The sequence below is a fragment of the Camelina sativa genome, chromosome 1 (genome assembly GCF_030686135.1).
Source record: "Camelina sativa cultivar CO46 ecotype springtype chromosome 1, ASM3068613v1".
Classification (NCBI taxonomy): domain Eukaryota; kingdom Viridiplantae; phylum Streptophyta; class Magnoliopsida; order Brassicales; family Brassicaceae; genus Camelina; species Camelina sativa.
Genome location: NC_141880.1, coordinates 1,671,909 through 1,686,487, shown reverse-complemented (window position 1 = coordinate 1,686,487; position 14,579 = coordinate 1,671,909). Strand labels below are relative to the sequence as shown.

The following is a 14,579-nucleotide window of genomic DNA, read 5'->3' as shown; positions in this document are numbered from 1 at the left end:
CATCATACTCGTCGGGTTCTCTCTGTCTCCGAGAGGATGAAAAAAACGGCAGAGTTTTGTCATATCGGTTTAACCACTCAGAGGGGGTGTTCTGACTCTGGGCCGTAATTTTGGGCCTTGCTCCGACTTGTCCCAATCATTTCCAACGGGGGTTCCAAGTTTAAAATGTCCAAAAAAAAAAATGCTAAATTACAATGGATTCGGGTCTAATTTTTGGATCTTTTTTAGAAATATTTTGAACCACAAGTTTGGTCCGCATTTCTCTCTCTTCTTTCATCGTCTCTCTCTCGGACGACGGCGATTGCGACTTGCGAGATAGCAAAACCCTAGCTGAACCGAACGCTTGTGTTGTACGGAACCACCAAAGAAGTTTTCTTTATCTCTCCCATTATTCTTCATATCATTATTCAGACTTCTCTCGCTCTTCATTTTCCTGCTACAGTAAGGTAATTTCTTTGCCTGTTCTAGGGTCTTTTTGTTCACCTTTGTGCTTTTCTTGGTCTTTTTATTTTGGGACTTGAACAATTAGTGCTTTTGTTTAACGTCTCTGTGGTGGATTTTGTTTAGAATGTTGTATGATGTATCTGGACACTAAGAGTTCTATCAAGTTCCTGCTATTTTTCGTTTTTTTTTTTTTTGAGTTCTGTTTCAATGTTGTGTTTGTTTTGTTTTGTTGTGACATTGATTGGTTTGCAGGAGGGAAACTATGGTTGAAGATGACTTGGGTTTTGGTGGTTTGGAGAGACAGAAACTCCGAAAATCTATGGAGAAAATCAAAGCTGATGCTTCCGAAGTAATAACATGCGTCCGTCAATTGAAAGGCTTACTCGACCATTTTGGCATGGTTGAAGGCAACATTGAGAAGAGGTCCCGGGAGCTAGATCTAAAGGAGAAGGAGCTGCAAAGTTTGAGCTCAGACCTTGAGAAAAAGATTCAAACTTTTGAAGAAGAAAAGTCCAAAGCTGGTGATTTGAAGAAACTAGCGGAAGAGTGTACTCAAGAACTGAGGTTGAAGAGGAATGACCTGACAGTAAAGCTGGATTCATTGACCAGGGTTCAGAGTGTGCTTGAGTTAAAGGATAAACAATTGGGACAGCTTATGGCTGAGCTTAAGAGGCGTTGCAATGAGGCTCGTAGTGTTCAAGAGCGTAAGAAAGAAATGGAAGCGGAAACAGAAAGAAAGAAGAAAGAGTTGACGCTGATTGTTAACCAGATTGAGGAATCTGGCAAACTGCTTGAGAAGAGGTCTAGGGAAGTAGAGTTGATGGAGAAAGACATTGAAGAGAAAGGAAAAGAACTTGATTTGGTCAAGAGTCAAGTCAACTCATGGGAAGAGAAACTCCTTCAGCTTAGGACAAATGATGATTGTACAACAGAAGTAAGTCCAAGGAAAGAGCAAGCGGATTCACCGGACAACACTCCTGTGGAAGTGGAGCTGAAGAAGAAACAGTTGGGACAGACGAAAACGGTGCTTGTGAAGCATACTGGTGTAGAGGAGGACAACAACAATCTTGGTAAGCGTTCTTGTATTTGCACTTGTTCGTTATTGATAAAAAAGTATACACTTATTAGTGGTATAATATGCTTATTATTGGAAGTTTCAGGCTTAACTCCGGGGGTCAATGTTGTTGTTATGTCATCATCTGATGTGAAGTCGTCCACCGATGAGACCAAGCATCCTCAAGTCTTGTACACATACCAGAGGAAAGAAGCAATGAAAGACGCCTGAGGAAACTGAAGAGAGAAGCTTTACACTCAAGAAGGAGAGATTATTAATTAAGTGAGCTTCTGTTTTGGCGGTTAACTCTAGAAAAAATAGTAAGTACGAGTGAGTAACCCGTAGTTAGAGTGTGAGAATTGAGAGAACTAAACAAATTTTGTATGTATCTATGAGGAGGCAATGGTATAACTCCTAATGTTATGGTCTCTTTCGGTTGTTCTCTATGGTTCGAACCTTTGATTGATTCCACCCAAATATGACGTTCCTATGTACACATTTCGTCAGTTTGATCATGTATGATGCACATACAGTATTTTGACATGAGGAACTAAATAAAAAAGCAAAGTTTCTGAGTATATTAAATAAATTCGTATGTAAGTCAGAAATTAAAAAAGGAAAGTAAAATTTAAACACGAAATTAGTCCGTTCTTAGCTATATCTTCATTACAGAAATGGAATAATTAGTCATTTTATAATAAAAGAATAGCTATATCTTCGTCGTGGATAAAAGCTTTTCTATTACCCAGAAAAATATTTTTTTAACAAAAAAGAGAAATAAAAATATTTTCCCCTCCTCCTAATATTTCACTTCCCTCTTGGTTTTTATTTTTAATAATTTGGTTCTCAATTATGCTCTCTGTGAGTCCATTCAAATTTTAGGGTTAAAAAATAATTTTGCTCTAATCGATTCTCGAAGTAGATTCGTCTCCTCCTACACTTGGTGCTTCTTCTGGTTATCTTGACAGGCTTCTGAGAAATTCTCCGTGATTCTCTCAGGTTTAGTTTCTTCTTCTTCTTCGCATGGTGTGTGTTTTCCTATATTCCCGTTGCTTGCCTCGTTCTGATCGGAACTTGCACATGCATTCACATTCGCTATCTGCTTTCGATTCCCTAAAGATGTATCCTATTGTCTCTAGCGATTTTACTGTTTGGATCATAAGAGTTTGATTTTTGTCTTTCTAATCGCCCGTTCGATTTCTCGGTTCTTTTTTTTTTTTGTAATTAGGTCTGAGCTCTTTCTATTAATTGCATTTCCCATGTAAACGATTTTTTTTAAGTATTAGATTTGATTTTCGATTACTGTGTGTGTGTGTGTGTGTGCTTTTTCACTGCTGCTAGGTTTTATGAAACTCATCTTAGTGCTTTTCATGGTTTTGGGGGGGTTTGCAGGATTATAAATTGAACACGGAAGAGGTGATATACTCTTAACTCCAGACTCATAAGGCCTATTGGATTTATTTATGTGATGAAGGATTTGTCCGTTGTTCACAGTTCTTGTCTCTGAACTGGTAAGCACTATAAATAGAGTTTTTTTTAGCTTACACTGATTTTTGTAGAGTGACGGAATAAGATTAGGAACTGATTGGTTTTATTAACAATGTGTATTGCAGGGAGTATTGAGTTATAGCTTCCCTGACTGTGCTGTGTTTCATAGACTTAGCTAAGCTGACTGGGGAGATTTGATTTTACGAGGTTTATTGTTGCAATGGAATGCAATAAAGAAGATGCTGCGGAAGCAAAACAAATTGCAGAGGAAAAGATGGAGGCTGGTGATTTTGTTGGAGCTCATAAATTTGTTACCAGGGCTCAAAGACTCTTCCCTAATCTCGAAAACTTACTGCAGATGATAACCATATGTGATGTGCATTCTGCTGCAATTAATAAAATCAAAGGGCTTGACAACTGGTATGGTATCCTTCAGGTTCAGCCTTTGGTGGCTGATGCCGATTCAATCAAGAAGCAATACAGAAAGCTTGTCCTGCTTCTCCATCCAGACAAAAACAAGTTTCCTGGTGCAGAGGCTGCTTTCAAGTTGGTTGGAGAAGCACACAGAGTGCTTTCTGATCAGAAGAAACGCTCTCAGTACGATGTCAGATACAGTTCCCATTCAAGTTTAGCTAACAAGCATGCAAATGCAAACTCGGGTCGCCACTGTGCTGCTACAAACAATGCTGCCGATAATATTGTAAGTGTTCACACATTCTGGACGAGTTGCAGGCACTGTGGCCGTTGGTATAAATACTTGAAAGAATATATGGACACAGTTATGCACTGTTCCAATTGCCGGAACGTTTTCGTTGCCCGCAGCATAAGGTGTGATGGAGTGTCACCTGGTAGTTCAACTGCTGGTAAAAAAGATTTTCAGTATCAAGGGATGTACAGTACATATCGGCAGAATGCTTCTACTGAAGCAGAATCAGCAAGTGCAGCAGCTGAGATGGATAAGAATGGAACAGTTGAAGGGAAGCTCAACAAGAAGAATCAAGTTAATCAGGAAAAAGGTGCTGATGACAGGGAACTCAAGAAAGATGAGGGTTGTACCGATAATAACACTGAAGGAAGAAGACCCCAGAATGGTGAGACAGGTAGTATGAAAGATTCTGCTGAAATACCTAAAGCTGATGTATTGAAGCCGCAACATCAAGTAAAAGAACCAGATACTACTGCAGGAAAGTCAATACCTGATAGATCAGCTCCGAAGAAGACTAGGGCATACAAAAGGAGTAGAAAAGCGGTTGAGGAATCCTCTAAGAGTTTTGAGGTGGATAGCTCTGATGCTGCTGAGGCTAAAACAGATACAAAGGGGGGAAGCGATGGTGATTTTGTCAACCCTCCAAGTAAAAAGACAAAACCAGGTTGTGAATTTGTGTCTGAGTTTAATATGAAGCAAACGGCTGAGGATAATAAGTCAACTGAACAGGCTGATTCTGGAGTCTCTTCCGCATCTTCACATGCTAATAAAGGAAATGAAGACATCTTGTCATCCAAAAATAAAGTTAGTGAACGCTGTAATGGTAATGGAGAAGATGCAGCCTTGTCGAGCAAGATTGATAGAGTTCAAAATGGATACAAAGCTAATGAAATCCCTAATACACGTGATATACCTGATCCGGAGTTAAATGTGTTTGATGTTGAACGGAATACAGAAAATTTTGCTGTCAATCAAGTGTGGTCTACAACTGATTCTAGAGATGGTATGCCTAGGAAATATGTTCGGGTAGAGAATGTGTTGAATGCCGAGTTCAAGCTGCGGATTACCTATCTTGAGCCTGTATGTGATGAGAATGATGATTGTATTCCAGTTGCTTGTGGTAAGTTTAAAAATGGGAAAACAGAGGAAGTTGAGAACCGCTCAATCTTTTCAGGTCAAATGCATCACTTGCTTTGCAACCAGACTGTTTCCATCTATCCTAGGAAAGGAGAAATATGGGCCATTTTCAGAGAATGGAACGAGGAATGGAACACTAGTCTAGAAAAGCATAAATTACCATACAAGTATGACTTTGTGGAAATTGTGAGTGATTTTCACAATGTTAACGGTGTTGGAGTGGCCTACCTGGGTAAACTAAAAAGTTCTCGTCCGCTGTTTCACAGGGAGACAAAGTATGGAATTCAACAGATTCAATTTTTTCCGGAAGCTGTGCTTAGATTTTCTCACAAAGTACCAGCAATCAAAATGACCAGAAAAGAGAAAGAGTGTGTTCCAGCTAACGCATATGAATTGGATCCTGCTGCATTACCAAAATATATACTTCAGGTTGATGCAGTTGATATGGAAATGGATAGTGAGATCCTGAAAGGTAAAGCTGACAGCCCTTATCCCGAAGCTCCCAAGGTTGGAGCGAAGGTCAAGCTAGTTCCAGAGACCGCACCATCCCCAAGGAAACGTCGAAAATCTGATTATGATAATTGCGTTTGCTGTGATCTTGGGGAAGTCAAACGCGGAACAAACAGAAGCCATGATATTTCTTCTTGTGAAGTTGATGAAAAGAACACACCAAACAAGTCCAGAAAGAATGGTGAGGCCACAGATGGCTTCAAACTTCGAAAGTCTACTCGTCTTCAAACGATTCCAAGCCAACAAGGAGATGGGAAGAAAAGTCATAAACAAGGCAACAAAATGAATAACTCAAAGAAAAGTGATAAGGATCTTGTGACAGATTCTTTGGGAGTTGATGGAAAGAACACACCAAACAAGTGCAGAAAGAATGGTGAGGCCACAGATGTCTTTAAACTGCGAAAATCTCCTCGTCTTCAAACAATTCCAAGCCAACAAGGAGATGAGAAGAAAAGTGCTAAACAAGGCAGGAAGAAAACTGATAAGGGTCTTGGGACAGATTCTTTGGGAGTTGATGAAAAGAACACACCAAACGAGTCCAGAAAGAATGGTGAGGCCACAGATCTTTTCGAACTTCGAAAATCTCCTCGTCTACAAACAAACTCAAACCAACAAGGAGATGAGAAGAAAAGTGCTAAACAGGGCAGGAAGATGAATAACCCAAAGAAAACTGATAGGGGTCTTATGACAGATTCTTTGGGAGTCAGAAAATCTCCCAATGGCATTCACCAATCAGCAGAAAGTCAGGAAGGAGAGAGCTCGAAGAAACAAGGACCCAATGGTGAAACACCGTCTCTGTCCAAGCTGAGTGATTTGCCATCTCAGGTGGATGGTTCTACTAATGAGTTCCCTAATAAAACTCCTGTGTCACCAAATTGCAAAACACCTCGAAGAAATGCCTTTGACTTCAAGAACCTGAGATCCGAAGACAGATTCGGAGTTAATCAGGTATGGGCTATTTATAGCAATGACAAGGGAATCCCCTCAGAGTATGTGAAGATAACGAAAGTTGAAACCAAGCCTAAGTTCGTATTACGTGGAACCCCGACGGAGCTGTATCAACCATCTACGGAACCCGTAACCCGCCCTGTCTCTTGTGGGGAATTTAAGTTGAAAAAGGGAAGACCTAAAATCTTTCCTTGTGCCAGCTTCTCACATCAGGTCAAACCCTTCGACAGTAGAAACAGGTGCATAGTCAAAGTATACCCAAGGAAAGGTGAGATATGGGCTCTATATAAGAACTCTGATAGCACTGAAGAACATGACATTGTAGAAGTGGTGGAAGATAACTGTGATGGGGAGATCGTAAAGGTGGTGGCTTTGACAGCTAAAGGCTCTAGTTCTCTATACACAACTCAGAGGAAAGAAGGGGCGGGTGCGGATTGTATAGACATTCCAAAGGCAGAAATGAGTAGATTTTCTCATCAGATTCCGGCTGTCAAAACAAGGCTAGTTAAAGGAGGATACTGGGAGCTTGACCCGATAGCAATTCCAACTCGCACCATGGTCTTCGACTGAGCACAGTTCCAAGCATGCCTTCGATTTCTATCTTCAGAGATTGTGTAGATATGGTTACTGCCAGATTAGTAGTATCTAATGGGTAGCTTTGAGTTTGGTATTTTGTCAAGAAAATTATCATATTATTTTCTTTGGCGATGGCTTATGGAGTTGTAAGTGAAGAACAGACAGTGTCTGTGTTATTTTTTCTGTGCGGCGGAGAATTATAAGTTTAAGGTTCAGTTCATCGCAAATGGCATCTAAAGTCTAAACGCAGCATTTAGAGACATCCGTTTAAATTCAACGTCTTGAGCTTTTAGCAGCTGCGGTTGGAAGTACATACAAGTCTGCAACATTAAACATAAAATCTTGGTACCTAACAAAATCCCTACCTTTCTTTCTCAACTCATGACTATATGTATTTGCTAAAACTGAGTAGCTTTTGAATTTCCACAATCAGATTTATTAGCCTTTTACCGTACGTGTCAAATCATGTATAAGAATGATAAGGGTAACATGTAAAAAAATTCTAAATTGCATTGAAGACCAAATCATCAAAACCAGTCAGTCAGTGAGTCACTAACTAAAAGAATTAAAAAACAAAACTAAAAAAACTACCAAAAGTATACAAAAAGACTTACTATTCCAGTTTCGGTTTTGATTTTATGGAAGAAGATGGTCTTGATGATAAAGGGAAAACGATCTCAGAAACGTTTTGGAAACTTCCTCTATCATACAAATTCCGTTTTGTTATAGCTTCGGCTTTGGCCTCTCCTGCTTCATGAGTAGAGGATCTCCCACAGAGCCCAAAGCATTTGCTTTCCGCTAATGGCTTCTTCGGTTCAAATGACACTCCTGCCTTTAGAGCAGCAGTGCTCGCCTTTGCTTCACTGAGCTTCTTCTTCAAGACTAAATATTCTCTCCACTTAAATGTCTATCAGAAAGCATACAAACCCCAAATAAATCTGTTAGTTAGCGGGAGAGACAAATATGAATATGATTTGCTTTGCAGATGCGGAAAAAGTTAAAACCTCATTAGTTGTTGTGTTGGTTAAGCAGAGTTTTGCGTGGTAAGCGAAGAAGCCAGCAAGGAGGAGAGAAACAATGCCGAGAAACACCATTAGGAGAATCTGGGTGTTGTATGTACCAACTAGCCACTGTTTCAAATACATTGGAAATTTTGATATGTTACAGTATTAAACACACATGAGCGAATTTGTTAGTTAGGTTTACTCACCTGTAAAACACGAGGAGCTAAGCTACGGAAAGATTTATCTACACCGTAATAGACTGCAGAAAAGAGAAAGAAAGACTAGATTAGGAATCCAAAGGGATAACAAGATCGAAACCAATTTAAGAAGATATGATTATTAACACAACAAGGGCATGTTTGATGTGTACCAGTTAAAATATGTACAACACGAAGATCTTTTACTCGCCCAGCAAGGATAAACCCAATGGCTACTGTTCCGTACAAGCAAAGAAGGAAATGCCTACAAAGCACTAAAGAACCATTTAACATGAAACAAAATAAATGATGAGGTCACAACACCGTCTGGGAATCATCCAAGTATAATGGCAAGATATCCTAGAATGAAAGCTCACCAAAAGAGGAAAGCCATGAAATATTTGGTATTCCTTTCGCCTATACAATTATTCTGAAACCGATACAAAAATGTTCACGTCAAACAATATCTTGGTATGAGATGTAAAAGATGAAACAGCGCGAAGAGGATAAGTACAAACCATCCACCCACAATGATGGTCAAACCGAGCCACACAGCGGTTGCAGATGCTGCAATGCTTGGATCTAGCAGGCCTAAATAAGGAAAATATAAGTATATCAGTTTTAACATAACGCAACTATGCTCTTTAGTAAGTTAACTACAGGATTTGAGTGCACTTACTTTGGGATTTTACAGGTGGAACAATCTTTCTCCGAGTAAATGATATCATCATAGGGGTAAGCAGAAATATACCGTGCAACATTCTCAGCGTTCACAGTACCTGGATCAGAAAAGCTTGTCAACAAGAAAAGTATGACACCAATTATAACAGCCAGAAAGCTCGTGTACCTACAAAAATCAAATACAAGGTTTTAAGGATATAGAGTGGGATTATGCATAATAAACTCAGGACTTGACATTATAAGAAACGCAGTCCTTACTTGTGAACATCGCCAACATAATATCCAGGTATATAGATGAATGAAGACTTTGCAGTTAAGAAGTATGTTGATCCGATAATGGCTATATATATCACCTACACATCGGAGTAGAAAAATGCTTTCTTGTGAATCTGATATTGCAGAAGATTATATAAAACAGTAAATCAAACTCAATATATTCACCACCAAACAAAGTAGTTCTCAGAGTCATGTGTTAATCTCACAAGTAAGCACTTAGATACCTCTAATGATAATAATATATCCTCCCATATCTTCATAACATGAAGTATCAATCATTAAAACGAATCTCCCAATCCCCAATTAGTCCGATCACTAACTCTAGAAACCAAAACCAAGAACAAGAAAGATGCAGAGCTTTGGTTGTTGTAATTGATCACAATACCGAATAAAGATTTCTCACCTGCAGTATAGGATTAGGACGCTCACAGCAGAAGTACTCCACAGACATAATCATATCCGTACCCTTGGAACCAAACACAAATCCGACGAATCTCCTGCAAAACCCAAACACAGAGCCAATGATCAGAGAGAGGAACCCTAATTGAGGCAAAGATAAAACGGCTAACACGCGATGCGATGGAAGAACTGATGAGATGCGAACAAGGAAGGAAGTAGAGGGAGTACAGGAAGTAATCGTAGGCGCCGAAAGTGATGAAGTAATGAATCCATTGAAAAGGTGTGCCTTTGAAGATTGGCCATTGACCACAGAGGAAGGAGATGACCACCGTTAGCGTCGCCATCCCATGACACACCAGAAGCCACTGTACCGCCATTCTCGTCGTCCTCCTCTCCGATCGTGGAATCGTGCAAAGTTCACTTTTTTTTTTTTTACTTCTTTTTTTTGTTTTCTTCTCCTTCTGCTTAAACCCAATTTTACTGTAGTTCCTTTCTCTGCCTCCTCGGGGGAAAAAAAAAACTATTTGGCCAACTCTATATGTAGCTTCAGAATTTAGGGGTTTGATTTGCAAATTTGGGAAAAGGGTTAATAAAAATATAAAATTAGGAAGGATATTATATGTTTTAATTTAATCATACAAGTTTACTAAACAAGTTGAGTCTTGAACCCCAATCAAAACAAAACAAGAAGTTAAAAGAACTTTGAAATGGTTTTCAAGTCTTCATCCACATCCCATCACAGCACAATTATACACAAGAACTCTCCAATGGAGTTGCATTCATTCCCTTCATACATTTATATGATATGATCATGTAATTTGCAGTAAGGATCAAAAGCTGCTTAAGAATCTGATACATTCATTAGCAATGAAACTGTGAAAACAGCCATGACAAAAGGAAGCATTCTACCTGATATTTATTTATATAGATGAAGTAGAGTGAACACATATCAGACTTATGATACCAAGACTATATCCTAATCTTTTCTTCTTCAACCTTAGTAGCTTTAAGATAAGCTCGGGGAATAGCAGCAGGGTCTAGCTCAAAATATCCAGCTGGGACTCCTTCTTCCTCATCTCCAATCAGTTTATAAGACGGGACTCTATGAGAAAATCTAAGCATTTCATCTGATCCTATCATGATTTGGACAATTCCATGTTGCGCAGCAAGTTTATAGACTGATGTGAATCCCTCCACTCTCCCTAGGTAAGCCACTCCAATGCCTTGTTCACTGTCAAATTCTGACAGGACTTCCACAAAGTCGTATTTGTAAGGAGGCTTGTGCTGCTCCCTGTGACTGTTCCAAGCCTTGGTCCAATCTGTGAAAAGAGCCCATGTCTCGCCTTCTCTCGGGATTATAGTGACGTTTTTGCCACGTGTGATGTGATTCATCTTATGAGAAAACATAAGGAGGCTTTTGTTCTCAGTTTTCCCATATTTGAATCTCCCACAAGCAACGGGAATCAGCTCCTCGTGTTCTGTGGTTTGCACTGACTCGAGCCATCTCACCCGTAAAGTCATATCTTTCAAAATTCTCCTGATCTGAGCATAGTATTGAGGCATATCATCTATAGGATCATAGAGAGCCCATATTTGATCCACGGCGAAAGAGCTCATCTCGTTGTTAAAATCGTTAAAGTCTGGATCAGGACAAGTGAATGGCTCAGGATCCTCATCATCAGTTTCATCTATGCAGACAATTTCATAAGCCTCTCTTCTCTTTGCTTCACTTGTATGCTCAGATTCAGGTGCAGATGCAGGAGCAGAACTTCTCTTTACATGTAGCACACTCTTCTTCTCTTCACTAGCATGGTAGAGTTCTGTAATGCTTTTATGTTTTTTGCCAGGGGGGATCAGAGACTCAGAATCTCTACCCTTGTTTGCTGATACAGATTCAACCCTAGATCTCTTACAAGTCTCAGCATTTGTTGATCTTTCTTCAACTTCTCTCTGTTTCAATTCCAGCTTTTTCTCCCTTTCTTCAAGTTTCTTCTCCTTTAACTCAAGAAACAGTTGAAAGTCAACTTCTTTCTTCTCCAGCGCATTCGATTTCTCGCTAATGGTTTCATCAAGAAACCTAAGCTCATTCTCCCTTGCGTCAAACTCTCTCATCAGCTCTCCATGTTTCTCCTTCAACTCTCTCATGACATTATCTCCCAGGAACTGTTTCATATCACATTCATTTTCTTTCTCCTCCAAAGCACTTGATCGCTCAGAGATTGAAGCCTCAGCCAGTTCAACCTGGATCTCTCTCTCTTCAACCAGCTTCACTCGCTCTTCCCTCCTCTTCAGCTCCACAAACCGCTCCGTAAACAATTTCTCCTTCAACTCCACTTCCTTTTCATATTCCTCCCGCTGAAGTGAAAACTCAGAAGTGGTCTCACGGATCTTACTGCTCAAACGTTTTGCTAAATCCAGAGCTGTAGCAACCTTTTTAAAATTTTCAACCCTAAGTTTTACTCCCATAAGGAAAACGAAGGAAAGAGAAATCAACAATCGATCAAACAAAAATAAAAACACAATGAAGAACATTTTCAGTTACAGAGAGTTAGAAGAAACGAACCAAGTCTCAGGTTCTCCATTTGGCGACGGAATTGAGTTCTGCTCCGACGTATCTCGTGGTGGTGGTGAAGAATCTGCAGGTTCCATGGATCGAAAGCTTTGTTTTTTTTTCTCAAAGCTTTTGTTTATTTTCTTAGAAAAGTGAAAGCTTTTGATCTCAAAGAAAAAGATTTGATTTTTTTGTTTGAGATTTGGTATTGAGAAAGCTTTTTGATTCTGTTTTTGTAAACAAAGGAGAGAAAAGAAGAGAAGAGAGAAAGAGACAAATCTTACCTGAATTGGGAGGGAAAAAGAAACCACGCACACACACTACTCAAAGCATTCTTATTTCGTGACTCAAACATTAAACTTTGTTTTCATCTCAGACCGTTAGATCAAATTCAATAGGTCTCAGCCGCTGAATTATGAATTTAAGATTGCTTTTCAAGTTTGACCGTCGACTTTATTATTCACTATGATAGTATTTACTTTAAGGTGCAACAAATCAATATTATTATTTTGGAACAAGACAATATTTGCCATGTTTGGATTATTGAATAATTTAGGAAAACTGATTATTGAAAACAACCTTACAAAGAAACCATTTCCACTATCCTTCTACTTCAATATCTCACCCAAAATTCATCTTTTTTCTCTCTCTGAAAGAAACATAAATAGCACATGAAGCCAAGAAAGAATGAAAAAGAAAGCTAGTAGATTTGTAGCTTAAAGGTAAAAAGAACTCCAACAGTGATCATCAAATTCGATCTTTGGATGTTTCGATCAACTTCTGTGTTCTTCAATCCTTTCCGCAACATCTTCAAGGAAGAAGAAGAAAAAAAAAGAAGATAAATAAATCAAAAGGAAAAACTAGATGATGAATTTACATAGAGGTGCAGATTTGATTAACAGTCTTGAGTGCATTTCACGAAAAAAAGGAAAGCTCTTCAAAGTTGTTTACCTTTTATATCTCTTCTTGGAACCACAGGGACAAAGTGCATTCCGGCTGATCTGCCCACTTTTGGCTAAGTTTGATCTCGCCAGATCCAGCGGTGTTGACCCCATCATTTTTTGCAGCTTCCAATAGACAAATATAACAATTTAGTGTCATCATAACTAGCTTAGTGGATGCAGCAGCACAAAGGAAAACAGTCAAACCAACAGGTAACAATCTATCTATATGTAAACAGAAATCTTAACAATGCAAACACTAGTGCAGGATGACTCCTGTTTCTAACCACCGAACATCAAATCAAACCAGTAATCCAAATCAACCAAGCTACAAAACCAGTTCTTGTTATAACAGAGGCCTGTTCCTGAGCCGAGAATCAGTTAGGTGTAGAAACTTAAAGTTTGTTTTGAAGATGGTCAAAACGATGAGAGCGTGAATGCCCAAATCCCATAAGCTCTAAATACTATTTTCTAAGTCTAAGAAATGAGAAACGTGACCAAACCAGCCATGCAACTTGCCCCATAGAAAGGAGCTTATAGAGCTAAGAAGCAGAAGAATAATACCTCTCCCATGTTCTTTGGTAATGGTTTGCCTCCTTCTTTCAACTCTGCCATCTTCTTGTGAGCTTGCCTGGCCCAAGTAAACTTGGCCAGCGTATTCTCCACATCCGTTATCGTGCACTTGCAATGTTTAGCAGCATCTTGTTTCTGACTCGCTTTGAGATTCTACACATCAAGAAACCTAGTGCTACAGTCAAGACATTAATCAACAGAGTTCTTCTTGTTCTCACTGATTTAGCAAACTACTAGCAAGTCATGTGAATATGATGGAAACGGATGGTTAATACATAGCTAACACTCTAGTAGTATGCTAAGAAAGAAACCAACCTCTCCTGTAGCATCAAGAGCTCCAAGATACCTAATAACAGCTTCTTGTTTCTCAAAAGCCTCTGCAAATGTGGCCTCGCTGCTTCTACCCACAATGTACTGTTTAAATTTTCCTAACCTTCTAGCATTCTTCAATTCATCAGCAAATCCTAAATTGCAACCAAAGATGAAACCTTTGATGAGTATAAACCATTCCATCCACCAAAAAAATTCTCATTTCTCAATCACACGCATCATACACAGACGCATCATCCCATGTAAGACTTACGGAGAAGAGTGAAAGCTTCAACGGGTAGATTTGATTCTTCCACAGGAGTGTCCTTGTTTCCGGTGAAAACGCCTTTGATAGAGTCCATCCATCCATGAAGCGGCGCCGTGGAGGTAATTGATCGGTGCTGCGACGGAATTAAAGAACCGCCGGTGAAGCGAGAGATCGAATGAGCAGAAGAGGATAAAGAAGAAATTGGTTCAGGTCTTAACCTGAGCATATAGGACTTGAAATTTCTTAAAGACCACATTTTTTTGGAAACCAATTTCTGAACAAATTAGGGTTTCTTTTCTCAGGTGTAGAAGAAGATGAAGTATAAGAATGGATCTCGCTGTTCTTCACTTCACCGTGTCGGAATGTAAAACCCTGAACCCGAAACGCAGCGTTTTAATGGTCGGAGATTAAAACTTTTAAAATCACCCAATATTATTCATTAAAATCTCACGAAATCAAAAAATTTTCCTTTTTAATTTTTTCTTTTAAAAAAAAACTCAACTAAAACAAATTATCA

General features: G+C 39.2%; 5 protein-coding genes across 9 annotated transcripts; 2 read left to right on the top strand and 3 right to left on the bottom strand.

Moving 5' to 3' along the window:
• Positions 1-125: 125 nt before the first annotated feature.
• Positions 126-2,076, top strand: LOC104706542 (uncharacterized). Of its 2 annotated transcripts, none has more exons than XM_010422836.3 (3): positions 126-446; positions 697-1,514; positions 1,605-2,076. In XM_010422836.3, exons 2-3 carry the CDS (start codon positions 707-709, stop codon positions 1,727-1,729), a joined length of 933 nt encoding a protein of 310 aa, XP_010421138.2. In that variant the 5' UTR covers positions 126-446; positions 697-706; the 3' UTR covers positions 1,730-2,076. The 2 variants fall into 2 exon arrangements, with proteins under 2 accessions (XP_010421138.2, XP_010421074.2); XM_010422772.2 differs by having other exon boundaries at positions 1,599-2,076.
• Positions 2,077-2,163: 87 nt separating this feature from the next.
• Positions 2,164-7,090, top strand: LOC104706702 (uncharacterized). Its single transcript, XM_010422945.3, has 3 exons — positions 2,164-2,497; positions 2,891-3,009; positions 3,112-7,090. Exon 3 carries the CDS (start codon positions 3,207-3,209, stop codon positions 6,855-6,857), a length of 3,651 nt encoding a protein of 1,216 aa, XP_010421247.2. The 5' UTR covers positions 2,164-2,497; positions 2,891-3,009; positions 3,112-3,206; the 3' UTR covers positions 6,858-7,090.
• Positions 7,091-7,355: 265 nt separating this feature from the next.
• LOC104706224 (putative protein S-acyltransferase 17) lies at positions 7,356-9,926 on the bottom strand. Of its 2 annotated transcripts, none has more exons than XR_015563296.1 (10): positions 9,649-9,924; positions 9,425-9,518; positions 9,004-9,098; positions 8,744-8,911; positions 8,583-8,655; positions 8,442-8,494; positions 8,238-8,339; positions 8,074-8,126; positions 7,868-7,993; positions 7,356-7,770 (listed from the first exon to the last, which is right to left on the bottom strand). XR_015563296.1 is itself a non-coding variant. In XM_010422429.3 (10 exons), exons 1-10 carry the CDS (start codon positions 9,795-9,797, stop codon positions 7,477-7,479), a joined length of 1,197 nt encoding a protein of 398 aa, XP_010420731.1. In that variant the 5' UTR covers positions 9,798-9,926; the 3' UTR covers positions 7,356-7,476. The 2 variants fall into 2 exon arrangements, 1 of the variants encoding a protein (XP_010420731.1); XM_010422429.3 differs by having other exon boundaries at positions 8,238-8,329; positions 9,649-9,926.
• A 241-nt stretch (positions 9,927-10,167) lies between these two features.
• LOC104706140 (uncharacterized) lies at positions 10,168-12,302 on the bottom strand. The gene is made up of 2 exons (XM_010422320.3): positions 11,984-12,302; positions 10,168-11,869 (listed from the first exon to the last, which is right to left on the bottom strand). The coding sequence occupies exons 1-2, from the start codon at positions 12,067-12,069 to the stop codon at positions 10,390-10,392; spliced, it is 1,566 nt and encodes a 521-aa protein (XP_010420622.1). The 5' UTR covers positions 12,070-12,302; the 3' UTR covers positions 10,168-10,389.
• A 217-nt stretch (positions 12,303-12,519) lies between these two features.
• LOC104706048 (uncharacterized) lies at positions 12,520-14,464 on the bottom strand. Of its 3 annotated transcripts, none has more exons than XR_015557104.1 (5): positions 14,069-14,464; positions 13,801-13,949; positions 13,477-13,660; positions 12,923-13,038; positions 12,520-12,779 (listed from the first exon to the last, which is right to left on the bottom strand). XR_015557104.1 is itself a non-coding variant. In XM_010422211.2 (5 exons), the coding sequence occupies exons 1-5, from the start codon at positions 14,316-14,318 to the stop codon at positions 12,761-12,763; spliced, it is 696 nt and encodes a 231-aa protein (XP_010420513.1). In that variant the 5' UTR covers positions 14,319-14,464; the 3' UTR covers positions 12,520-12,760. The 3 variants fall into 3 exon arrangements, 1 of the variants encoding a protein (XP_010420513.1); XR_015557102.1 differs by having other exon boundaries at positions 13,477-13,654; positions 14,069-14,442; XM_010422211.2 differs by having other exon boundaries at positions 13,477-13,638.
• Between the last annotated feature and the right edge of the window lie 115 nt (positions 14,465-14,579).